The following is a 13,539-nucleotide window of genomic DNA, read 5'->3' as shown; positions in this document are numbered from 1 at the left end:
CACATATTAGTCATTCTTATGGAGCAGTGTTAAACAAGAGAGTTTCAGTCAGTTTTGTAACTTCCTTCAAAATATTTGTTAGCATATTTTTCAGTAGTCAAAATGAGGCAAGCTCACATCTAGTTTTAGAACGAAGTTTGATTTTGTTTCATATTGCACCAAGCCTGAGTAGTATGGCTAATGACTACACTGTAGTTTCCCACTCTTCTACAAGCCCAGATACGACACCTGCAATATCTATTAAGTTTCACCAAAGAAGTTGCGTAGCGGCACCACACACAAAACTTGCATGCTTGTTTATATCATTTCTGTTTCAGATGGACTAAAGAGCTTGATTAATTGCATGTCTTAGACGTCTCTAACCCCGGCTTTCTACCTGTGTCTCTGGTTCTCGTTTTCCCCAACCCCCCCGGCTCTGGCCACTTGATTACCCACCACACCCACTCCCCACCCACCCCCTTTATACACCTGCACGGCATGTGGCACCCCCACGAGCAGGACTATGACAGCCTGCGGCAGCCGATCACGATCACGGAGTGGCTGAGCAACCTGGGACTGATGCAGTACAAGCAGCAGCTCTACGACAATGGCTGGGACAACGTGGCCTTCCTCGACACCATCTCCGACGTCGACCTCATCAACGCCAAGGTGGAGGATCCCAAGCATCGACGACGGATGCTTGAGAGCATTGGTTGCATCATGGCCATGCAACGATGAGGAAAATTGTTGGGGGGGGGGGGGGAGGGAGGAGGAGTTTTGTTGCCATGGGAACACAGCAAGGGATAATGAGTAGATGATTTTTTGATACTGTATAAGCCGTTATTTTCGTGAGGGTTTAATTTTCACAAATTTCGCGAATCACAGTTGCACCGCAAATTCAAAAATACTTGAAAATGTCACCATGCGCTAAGGTTATAGTATGCTTATGAAGGCCTCTGTGTGAATTCGCGAAAACAACATCTCACGAAAAGGTCCGTGACCTCCTCATTCACGAAAATAACAGCTTACACAGTATTCTGTTTTGTTTGATGTCTCTCTGGCGTAGCATTAGATGAAGCTCCGTGCAAAGCACTGTCGGTAAGCAGCACCGTAACTCAAGCACCTAGAATAGTGGTGTGGCTGGAAAAGAAAAAAGTGACACCAATTCTGATTTCAGAGCCTGTCTTTTGGTCATAGGAGCTGCTATATCTGGCAGCAGAATGCTTGAAGAGCTCATGTTTTGATGGAAGGTACTAACGTTTGCGTGTTCTCTATACTGCTCCTTAAAATTTCCACGTGAGTGCAAATTCTTCAGGACTGGCAGAAAAGGCATACTACAGACATGGGACCACATTTCTTACATAATACTCAACATGCCATGGTTTAGGATGAGACCTAAGCATTCCATAAAAGCTCACACTGAAGACAATTAGCAGTACATGACCACAGTTCAATGTGTTCCTCAAAATCTTCTGTCTGAATATTAGAGAAACTTTGAAACTTTTCTGCAATGAGATTAGGGTGGTAGGAAATGACATATGTGAATTGTTCTTCATTATTTTGTTTCATCGATTACCAGGAGCACCATCTTGAATGGACATCTTCAGTGATTTTATCTTATGTATGCTGATTGTATGTATTAAATGAGAAAGGCAAGAAAATATATGCAATCCTGAGTCACAAGGATTACTGTTTTTGATAGTTTTGTATGTTATCAACTTTCCACATCCTCATTTTCATTTTTTTTTTCTTTGCTGTGGAAACTGCAGTATGCGGAAATGTCAGTAGGTTACATTTTGCTGAATCATTTGTATATAGGATATGATAAAAAATGAAATATGTACTTCCTGTCTTGTGTAGAAGGATTTGTTTTATATACCAAAACTTCCACATTCTGCATTTACTCAGAACCTATTGTTTCAGCTTTATTTTTATATGGACAGTGGAATATTGTGTTTGTTTGTTGTTTTTTTTCGCATACATGAGTTACATGTTGTAAAATATTACTAGTACCTGTGTATGAAATTCATCATGTAACAGCATGTCCTAGGCTTGGACTTACCTGGGTCCTTTCTGCAGTTTGCAGTAAGACAATGAAGTTAATTTGGGAAACGTTTGTGATCTGATATTTGTTCATCTCGGGTTATGAATGGAGTGCGTGAGAAAGCAAATGTGCGAAAAAAGCAAATGATGCATTTCTTGCAATGTTCAATCAGGTGGCAACTATTCTTTTCATATGTTTGCTGTGCAAATTATTAGGAAACATGAGGGTATATAAATGCTGAAGTATCATTCCATTGTGTAAACATGAGTGGATGTTGTTAGTGTTTTTGTTTTTTCTTTACCAGTTAATGCCTGGTACCTGCAAATCATGTTGTGTAATTGGAAATCTGTGCGTATGTTGTTAGGAGTTTCATCTTGATATCAAAATATCTTTGAGATTTGTAATGTATTGATTAAAAAGCTGTAACCCTCATGCATCTGTAAGGTGGTGGAATTTGTTTAAAATTGTGATATGACAATATCTAATTAAGATCGGTGTCAAAAACCATATCTGTATTTCAGTGTCTCCTTTGCATTTATGATGAATCATTTATTCAAAGTTCATGAAAATACATTAAAGTCAGCAATATTGGCACACAGAATTTTACATGAATGTGTTTCTGTTGGTAATACATACAAATCATCTGACCAATGCACAGCACCGTAGTAAAACTACTTTCAACAAATTAAAAAAGATATATGTGTTCATTTTATGTTTATTTTGTGATACCATGTGGTAAAATTCACTAAAGAGCCATGTCAGATAATTTGTTGGCATGTAAAGGAAACAATCAACTCAGTACTGTCTACACTATAATATTTCTGTAGTGTAGTATTTCATGAATTGGGACCAGTAAGATATGCAAATGTTTGAATTTGCAATCGCAAACCACAGCATCTGAATGAGTAATGAGTAGTGTCACTTTTCAAGAACCAAAGTCTGCAATATCTTATCTGGGAGATGATATTCAGGGCATATTCACACCAAATGACCCCACCCCCCCCCCCCCAAAAAAAAAAAAAAAAGAAAAAAGAAAAAAAAGAAGGGAAATGCAGCAAAATGTATGACCTATGCAGTCTATTCTTTGATAGTTAGATCAAGGAGAATGCACTCTAAGCTTGTTCCATAGGTTCTTCATGCATTTGGTGGTCCTTGGATGAGATTTCTTTGGGGTTGTCAAAATCAATTTCAAAATATGTAATGCCTATCAATGATACCCGTTTTTAATGTACTGTAAAATGGGCATCAATCATGTGGTAAAAGTTTAAAGAAAATACCAACTCTTAACTAGGTCACTAGTCATATTCCAATATACCCATTGACTTTCTGAAAGTACCCATTTCCTAAATCTGTGACTCTTCTGCTTCATCACATTTTATTCATTTGGGGGGGGGGGGGGGGGGGGAGGGGATTCCTGTGAAAGATTGGGAACATTCTGTCAACCCCAGGGGGATGAGAGACCCTGTTTAACTGGTCACCCATAGGGTGTGGTCTGGGGGAGTGGATAGGCAGGAGGCGACTCATAAATAAACTGTAGCATGGAGTCATGAAAGCAAATTTCATATGTCAGGAACAAGGCTTGTATGATAGAGCTCCCACTAGCATCCTTAAAGGGGACAAGGGGGGGGGGGGGTTATATAGCGAATGCAATAGAAATCTTGGTGGTGGAGACTCTGTCTTTCTGCATATGTGTCTTTCTTGTATCAAAAGACTTAACTTTATCATTACCAGTACACTCAGTTTCTTGCAATGCAAGCGATGACGTTCTGTTGGACACATGTGCATTCATTTGTTTTTTTTTCTCTCTCTCTCTCTCAAGCAATGTGTGCAATTCTTGATCAATATGGGCCAAGTTGGATAGTTACATTTTTTTCTTCACTCATAAATAAACATATTTTCATTAATGTCTGTCCCCATAGCAAGCCATCCTGCAGCAACACTACAAGATTCTATCTCTCTGTCATCAAGTTTGCATTATCATCAAGCAATATTCTAAATACATTTTTATACGTTTTTTGTGCATTTGAGTGTAAAGTTTCATTTTGAAATGAAATGGATAAAAGAATGTATGAGAAGTTTTTGTTACACATGCATGCTAGATGATACATCTATGAATCATGGTAATGATGATGATACAATATACACGTACATGGGGTAGTTGGTTTTCATGTAACATCTTTCTATCATTTCGTAGAGCTCATAGGGCACTATAACATGTTATATGACTCGATCTGCCAAATTACCTGGTGAACAGTGAATGTTGCATTGTAACTGGTCTCCCCAGCATCTCAAAATGAGGTTGATCTCGCTCAAGTTGACAGAGTTCACCCAACTAGTGGACTTTTAATGCTAATTTAAGCTCACCAATGTGGCTTTAATGCCGTTGCCCTCAACATGTTGGGACATAAAGTCATCATAATGCGCCGTGGGTAACACAAGAAATAAAATTTTACTGACACAGTAATTGCATGGGCAGTTCAGCAATTATGTCTGAAAAATAAACCTAAAATGAAACAGAATTTAGAGTTAGAAGCTCATCTGGTATTAAAACAGAATCGTCTTCATTTGTTTATTACAGATACAATTGAGGTGGACAGAAGTCATACAAGTAGGGAAAAAAAGTGAACATGTTTCAGTCTTAACTTCATTAAATTAGCTTAAAATGGTTGAAGCAATGTTATCAACTTGTTCCAGCGATTACGACTACATATTGCTAAATAATTCCATGCATGCCACCACAATGTGGTATAATTACCATGTAAGAGAAGCATTTATCTTCCTTATATGAGCATTCGATGTCAAATTTTGATACAAAGGTTTTTGGCTACATAAATGCATTGTGAATTAGAGTGCGCTCCCTATATGATAGTATTAGTATCTAGGATTTGTAGAAGTTGCATATTTGAACAACTTGATCGAAAACCATGCTAACCTCTGCAATCTTTCCAATGTTTATGTGGCAGCCACTGTAAATGGATTTACTGTGGTCAACTTGACTACATGTGGCAATATTAATATGTACAGTTTTATGTCAAACAGACTTTTGTATTTCGTGTCTTGTGCGTGTAGAACAATGCATTTCTGTATGTATACATACTAATTAGTCTGTAAATTTTTGTAATGGGCGTGTAAAAATTCCTCAAGATAGTTATTTGTATATCACAGTTTGCTACTACTCAACTTGACTATAAAAAAAAGGGAGAAATAAGAAAAATATTTTTGTTACTTCTATTCCAGCTGTATACTCAATGGTAATACAATGTATAAATATTGATGTTGTGAACCAAATGAAACATCATTATTGTCCTGTGCCTTTCTTGCCTATTTTTTCCTTTCATGTTATGCGGTTGTGTGCATCCATGCGGTGTTTGTGTGTGTGTGTGTGTGTATTTGTGTGTTCTCGCGAACAGCTTTGATCGGGGATATCGTAGTCTTTCACTCCAGGTAACCGGGGATACATTTCACACCGGGCATATGCCCGTTTGTTCAGAGTTTTTAAAACAAGTTTTTTAAAAAAAGCCCTCTTAAGGCCCTAGGGGTACCTTAGGGGTATGTAATGCACCTGCCCATTCTGCATATAATAGAACCTGTATGTAGGCGAGTAGTTTTCACACTATTCAAATAGGGAAATTTGACAATTTTTACACGTACCCGCGATTGTTGTGTTTGATCCTCTTCACTACATGAAACCTAATTTTTCACTTGTTAAACTGAATCTAAGTGTTATTTTTTATGGTTTGTCTATCTTAATTAGTTAATTTATTGGAAAAAAAACCCACAAACAAATGATATAATACGCCCAGTTTATACCTTTAGCAAACTGTCACATCCCTGGTTGAAGCATCTAACAAGAATGTATGTGGTGTAGAATTAATGGTCAATACTGTACTGTACTGGCAAATTCACAGGTGGAGCAAAGGAGGAGAGATGGAGAGAGATGGGAGACAGAAAGATATGTTGGTAGATGGGTATAGATAGAAAGGTAGATAGTTTGGCAGACAGACAGACAGAAAGACAGGTTCATGTATTATAGATTGGTAGATACATGTACAGTATGTAGAAAGGTAGATAGGATGGGTGGGTGGATGGATAAGATAGGTACACCTGTAGATGGATAGATAATAGATAGGATGAGTGATAGCTAAGATAGGTAGAAGGATCGGTACATAGGATAGGTGGATAAATAAGATAGGTAGATGGATATGTAGATAGGATGGGTGGATGGATAAGATACAGTGTAGGTAGATGGATACTGTAAAACAGACATTCGCGGCATGAAATTTTCGCAAATTCCATTGGCATTCAATGTATATATATAGTATAGATAAGATCTTTGGCATGCATCTTTGTTTTGCAAAAATTAGGTAGGTAGATGGATAGTTAGATATGATGTTTAGATATATAAGATAGGCAGATGGATAGGTAGATAAGATGGAAGGATAGATAAGATAGGCAGATGGATAGGTAGATAGGATAGGTGGATAAAGATAGGCAGATGGATAGCGTCGCTGGGGTGACAAGACCTCGTATCTACAAAATGTCAAATGTTCAGGAAAGCAAAAAAAAAACATGGCAGCCACAGCACTATAGTGAATGGGATAGCCTTTCCTTTGACATGCTGTGGTGGCTTCATTTTTGGAGTAAGACAGTTGGGATTTGGACAGGACATCACTTAACCCATTATTTGACCATTAATTCAAAAAAGTCATTTTCACCAAAATTTCAGATACGAAGTCTTGTCGCCCCAGCGACGATAGGTAGATAGGATGGGAGGATAGATAGATATTCAGATGGATAGGTAGATAGGATGGAAAGAGAGGTGGATGGATTTATAGGCAGCTGATTATGTAGATCGGTATTAGTGGATAATAGCTGGGTACATAGTCATATGAATAGATCAGTAGGGAGACTTGGTTGGCATTGGATGACACTTAGTTTTGTGAAATACCAAACATCAACATTCATATAATGTTTGCATTAGAAAATCCTATTAAATTTGAATGTGAACTGGTTTAATTGAAATCATGCATGCTGTATCTCAGTCCACCTAAAACAAACAAATCATCGTCAGCCCGGCAGAAGGACCTTAAGGCTTACGCGCTCAAAAAATCACAAAAAATGATGGTCACATCGTATGAAAGAGCTTTCAAAACTCTAATTACAGTGTATGTCACAAACCTAAAATTCAATTTTGGGGGGAAATTTCATGCTTGGGCCCTTCTGCTGGGCAGGTGACAAATTTAAGTATCTTCGTCATGGAACCTGTTGATAAATTTCTCTGTGCTAAAACTCAACTATGATTAAACTTTGACTGATGCAATGCTCATACCAGTTAAAAACTTTGAAAAAGAAATGTAGAGAAAACTGAGAAGGGGTTTGGGACGAAGTCACCCCCTCTATGATAAGTCTACCAGCATTTTGACACAATCTCATTTCAGTCTCACAAATCAACCACAGAATCAGGAGATGCACAAAAGATCTGGAAGACAGCACATCTGATAATCTAGTTACAATCACTTTTATTTGTACATCTGTGGAATACAGAACTAAAATCAGTGATCAATTACTGTGTACAAAAGTGACGCTTCTTCATGAGAGGACATACACAATGCAAACATGATGTTATGGGCTAAAAAGGGAGGGAAAGTGAACTTTATATCTGCAATAGAATCATTTAATGTGTTCAGGTGAAAGCCCTTTCAGTTTGGTCGAATCGCTTTTTCGCTCATATATTCACGTAACTCAACAATTAATTCTGATGTACTAACGAGAATTTAGACGTTAACAACCTAGCCCTGTCCCTACAAAACAATGACACACAAACACCACAAAATACAAATTGTAACTAAGCATTGGTGGAAACAGGCAGTATGGTAAGTTCTTCCTTTACCATCTGTTTGAAAAAGCAAAAGTGTGCATACTATTCATTGATACATAAATGAGCATACTGAGCATTCTGTGTTTGAGCAATTACCCCAGATAAAGTTAAAAAAAAAAAAAATACTCCCTTTTTTTTGGGGGGGGGGGGGGGTGAAGGAGGGCATGTTCACACTTCATTACTCTAATCCATGTTATTCTCAATTGTGCACTCCTTGGAAAAACAAATGGCATATATGGATTCTGTATTGATACAAGTCAGTGGCTACCAATACTTGCAATACTGAGGGGCTTGTGATATCTATGAAAAGAATCAAAGAATATCTAAGTTCCCAGTGAAGATAAAAAATTTCTGCAGTAACATCTGATGAGATTGGGGCGAGCACCCTTCCTAAACTAATGCCTCAGGGGTAAAGGCATAAAACAAGAGGGAAAAGGAAAGATGAGCTCTATCAGGTGTTGTGCGACTGACCAATGAAATGTCCTGCAAATTGAGAGAATCACTAACATTGGCAACATAACTGCATTCCAGGAAATGTCAGACACCATGGCATGGAACAACTTCTAAAGATTCACAACCAAAGTTATGGCTGTTAATAACAGTGAGTATGGGAAATATACCCACTGGTGTCTTCCAGCCAATGTCTGAAAGTGCCAAGGTGTAAATATTACACCAGCTGCAGAGCTTAACCCAGGTGTTAAGGTTAAGCTTGGTGTACAAGGAAATCAAGGTGTAGTTGTCAACCAAGAGTAAAGAAATACCTTGGTGTATATATGGGTCAACACAGTTGGGGAAGTAATAGCTAACCCAAATGTACAGCATAACCCTTGTGTAAAGGTCAACACATGAATACAGGTTAACCAAAGTGTACAGGGTAATGCTGGTGAAAATGTTAACACAAATATACAGATAACACAGGTGTAAAGGTATGAACCCAGAATAAGGTTTCCCTGTATGGGTGTCGTCAGTTCCTGCATGCTTCATATTACAATCACCCCGGACTCTTGGGCAGCGCAGTGTGCCAATGCACCACGTGGAGTGCTAGCAGTGGGACCAAGCTCCTCCCACAAATTTATCTGCCCACACCAAACCACAGTGTATGGTCCTCTGTGACTTCCGAGGAAGGCAATACCAGGAGGTTGCCCGTGGTGACCGCATCTCCGTTTCGCGCTACATGGGCTACATGGACAGGGTGCCCTTTATCTCCATCAGCTTGGTCTTGGCATTCTCCAGCCGGTGGATGGCCATCTGGGCCTCCTTCTGGGCTGGGTAGCTTGACCCTTCGTGCGGCTGCCCTGTTGACACCTGTCAGGGGAGAGATTGGGGAAAGGCAAAGAGAGAAGATACAGAGTTTACTACATTCTGCTGCTGTCTTTTGTTCAGCTCAATTCATCAAATGTACAATTCCATAACACACACCACATTAAAGCTTCAACAGAGTAACATCAAATGACCACTTAAAGGGATGTATGTAGTATTGGTTGAGGTGAGGATTTAGCTTTTAAATTTTTGCAAGATACTTAGTTCTAAATGACTTTAGAAATATGAAAGAGCATACAATTCTTAGTAGCATTCAAAGTTTATTTCATGAAAATTGGTTTTTGAAATGGCAAAGATATCCAAAAACAAATCCAAAGTGATCCTAATAAAAGGTGGGTCCTACATTTTTATTTCTGGATATCGCAACCATTTCAAAACTGATTTTCATCAAATAAACTTTGAATCCTCCTAGAATTGTTTGCTCTTTAATATTTCATAATAGTGACTTCTAATTATCTCATAAAAAGTAAAAACCTGAATCTCCTCCTCAACCAAAACTATACCATCCCTTTAAAGGACAAGTCCACCTTCATAGACATGTGGATTGAGTGAATGTAGCAATATTAGTAGAACACATCAGCAAGAGTTTGAGGAATATCAGACAATCCGTTTAAAAGCTATGAATTTTTGAAGTTCCTGCTTAGTCACTGCTGGATGAAAAGACTACTACAGCTTGTGATGTCACATGTGTACAACTATGTAAAGAAAGTATAAGGAAAATTCAAGATATTTTCACTTTTCTCGCATAATAATAAAAACATTTGACTTCCCTCTTTCAGAAGGCAAGAGAAATAATATTACTCATAACATACATCAGTGACGAGTCGAGGAAATGTGCACTTTTTTCAAAAAGTAACATTTTGTGCAATTCTCTTTATATTTTCCTTATATCGTTGTACGCATGTGACATCATACACTCTAGTAGTCTTCTCATCCAGCAGTGATTGTGCAGATACTTAAAAAATTCATAACTTTTGAACTGATTGTCCGATTTTCCCTAAACTTTCACTGATGTGTTCTACAAATAATGCTGCATTCACTCAATCTACATGTATACAAAGGTGGACTTGTCCCTTTAATGAGTATGGTACAAAGTCTCATCAAAATCAGACATAAAGTAATAAAGTTATGTAATTTGAAAGTTTCAAGTTTTTCAACAGTGAAATTATTCTCAAATATATAAATATGCCATTGATGTTCCTTCACTTCTGGATGTGAAAGAAAAACTTGCAGCCTCTGCATCAATTTGCTGCACTGGGTAACTTAGCAATGACTTTTAGAGGATAATGAGTTATACTTGCTAAGAAAATTAGATAGCACAAACAGCCATTTGTGATGCTTTTGGCACAGACCACTGGGAGCTCCGAGTTGATATCATCACATCCCCTACTTTGCACTATCTGTGACAACATGTGAAACTTATAAACCATCTTAAATTGCCAGTCTAATATTGATGGAAATCCTGGTGTATCACTATTTATACTCTAGTTCTTAATGGCGATTTGATCTTGGGTATTGAATTGCAGTTTAAGGGCAACACATACAGTATCAACTGTGTTTTCATGATCCTCCGGCAGGAGCATTTTTAACTCCCCCCCCCCCCCCCCCCCCCCCCATGGCATATAAAGCATTCACCTGCGACAGATAGTTGATCTGCTCCGTCAACCTTTTCTCCACAGACTCAAGCGTCTTGACGAAGGTCTTTGTGTTGGTCTCGATCTGCTTTTCCACTGGTCTGTCCTTGGACAGCTCCAGGACCACTTTACCTAACGACAGAAAAGGAGACGAAAGTTACGTTCTCATCGTAAAAATGTCGAAATTTGGGTCGTGATCAAGGTCACATCTTTTTGATTCACTGTTTTCACTGTAAAAATTTTTGAAACTTGGGTCATGATCATTTGCGAAGAGCTGACCTGTGCATGCACATGAACAATGGTGTGCTTACTACGTCACGATGCCAATATACTGTAAAACGAGGAATGTTCGCATGCATTTTAATTTCGCGAATTTCGCGAGCGCTGGAATTCGCGAAATTAAAATGCACGCGAAAGTTCTTACACAATATGCATTGGATGCCAGTTGCAATTCACGAAAATTTCATGCTGCGAGAAAGGCCATTGGCTCCAATTCGCGAAATTTTCATGCCGTGAATATATCATGTTTTACAGTACTGCGCTGTGTCACAGCTTGTAAAAATAGCAAGGAGCAACACGCACAGTGCTCTGTACAAATTCATGTCTTTTTGCAAAAAAATTGCACAAACTACTGAGGTTTGGATGGTGACCCAAATCTCGCAAAATAACACATTTCTGTTCACACTATAGAATAGTAAAATATGGGTTGTGATCCTTATCACAACCTGATATAATGTGTTGTTTTGAATGCAATTAGAATGGACCAAAGGAAATAAAAGGTCACATGGGACCGACTTTGCTGCAGGTAGGGCCTACACCTGGATGCAACTTTGGTGGAAATATTGACCAATATAAATATGGAGACTGCAGAGTATATGAATCCGAACTCACAATTCGGAGCATAGTTTCAGTATACCGGTATTAATCATGTTACTATCATTTGCAGCTACATTGCAAAGCCAAGAAAAATCAATTTCTGAGAAGAAATACTGCTTAAAATATAGTCAAGTTTAAACTGAATATACTCATAGTACATTCTTATGCTTATTCTCAAATTCTTTAAAATTCTAGATGAATTTGTTAAGAAGTCAAATTAGTACAGAGAGACCAGGTCATAGTTCTAATACTTCTATCATATCCATAGACTTGCAATGACACTGAAAGAAAACATTCTTACACAGAAATTTTGATAATTTAAGACATAAACGTTAGTAATTAGAAGAAATGACTTCACATTTATAAACTTTAACACTTAACAGTGCAGTGCATGCCCATTTTTTATGCGAATGAATCATGAACGGGAAAAATTGTTAAAAATTCCTCTTTTTTTTAGTCTTGCCACAGGAAGTATTTTGTAATCATGCCCCCCCCCCCAAAAACAGCAAACACACCTTTTTTTCAATCATGACTAGACATATGAGAAGACTTTGTCTAGACGCTAACTGATAGTGTAACAGTTAGACCTATCGAAATATAGACATCTATCTTGAATTCTACTAAAATCAACACAGTTAACTGTTAGTGTTAGTGTTTCAAATTGCTTAAAAAAAGGATAAATTTAATTATCAAAAAAAGGATAAATTTAATTATCAAAAAATGTGTAACGTTACCTTACATTAACAAAAGGTCTTTAAAATACATTCACATGCATGCCTAAACTGACTCACAGACCTTATTCTTTTCTGCATAAATATATATGCTATATGGCACCCTTGGACCATGGGATGGCATTTGTGAATATCACTACTCTCTGCTGGTGCTGGTACATTATCGTATGGTGCTACATCTACTCTCTAAAGCCAGTAGGCGGATCATGAGGAATGAAGAGAAGGTTCGATTGACATTGCATTCAATACGCGGTAGTCTTTGTCTAAAAAATACAACCAAGATTGATTTAAAAAGAACACCACCACCAAATCATCTATTATATGGCATTAATATGCAATGAGAATTTGAACTCCACCTGCATTTTGAACAACACAGGCGATATCAGTCTCGATGTTTTCGAGTTGCTTCAGTCGATCTTCAAAACTGGACGACATTGTGCAAGTTCGTCGTCAGTCGGTCGTTCAGTACCACGCCACAGTGCAGTGTACGCATACAAGTACGGCCATACGGCCAGGGGCTCTCCTTCAGTAATTTTGTATGCGGCTTTCTGCGGGAAGTAGTGGGCCCGACCCGGCGGCGCGACCCGGTGAATAGAGCAGTCACTGAGAGGGTAGCTCGCTGCGCTCGAGAGCGCCACTGCACAGAGAATGATGGTAATTGATCTCACAAAATAAATATTCATCAGTGGTACATCGATTTTAGAAGCGTCCATTTCTAAGAGGGTAGATACAAAAGTAAGGATTCGATGGGCAACTGATATTGTATTGAGAAACCACTGAGCTGCACTAGCTTTTATGAAATTCTTGTAAACCCATCTTTGATTGCCCAATTTAGAATTAGCACCACAACATCTCATTATTTCAAGGTTTACCCATGGAGGTATCTCCATGGTTTATCATACAGCGGTGTTGACTCTGAGGTACACGAGTACAACCCATTGTACAACTACTGTAATACTAGTATGTGGGGAACCGTACGCATACATCAGGCATAAGTATTCATGTATGTCTCTGCCTGAAATTTCACCTAAGCAGTTAAATAGGCTGCATGGTCTTGCTCATTCAAAACAACATTAA

The 13,539-nt window shown here is 38.3% G+C and overlaps 2 protein-coding genes across 2 annotated transcripts in view; one reads left to right on the top strand and one right to left on the bottom strand.

The window, feature by feature from the left end:
* LOC139727537 (phosphatidylinositol 3,4,5-trisphosphate 5-phosphatase 1-like) overlaps window positions 1-717 on the top strand; it is an 87,310-nt gene extending 86,593 nt beyond the window's left edge. Inside the window, exon 26 of the mRNA XM_071638514.1 lies at window positions 499-717. Coding sequence (XP_071494615.1) covers window positions 499-717 — 219 coding nt within the window. The remainder of the gene's footprint in view (window positions 1-498) is intronic.
* A 7,980-nt stretch (window positions 718-8,697) lies between these two features.
* Window positions 8,698-12,980, bottom strand: LOC139727524 (mediator of RNA polymerase II transcription subunit 11-like). The gene is made up of 3 exons (XM_071638498.1): window positions 12,819-12,980; window positions 10,857-10,987; window positions 8,698-9,206 (listed from the first exon to the last, which is right to left on the bottom strand). Exons 1-3 carry the CDS (start codon window positions 12,895-12,897, stop codon window positions 9,081-9,083), a joined length of 336 nt encoding a protein of 111 aa, XP_071494599.1. The 5' UTR covers window positions 12,898-12,980; the 3' UTR covers window positions 8,698-9,080.
* Window positions 12,981-13,539: the final 559 nt, after the last annotated feature.

This window comes from Diadema antillarum, unplaced genomic scaffold, assembly GCF_040938485.1.
Source record: "Diadema antillarum isolate AM-2024a unplaced genomic scaffold, OU_Dant_1.0 seq00000135_RagTag, whole genome shotgun sequence".
Classification (NCBI taxonomy): Eukaryota; Metazoa; Echinodermata; class Echinoidea; order Diadematoida; family Diadematidae; genus Diadema; species Diadema antillarum.
Note: the sequence above shows the minus strand (reverse complement) of the source record. Positions and strands in the feature narration are given on the sequence as shown.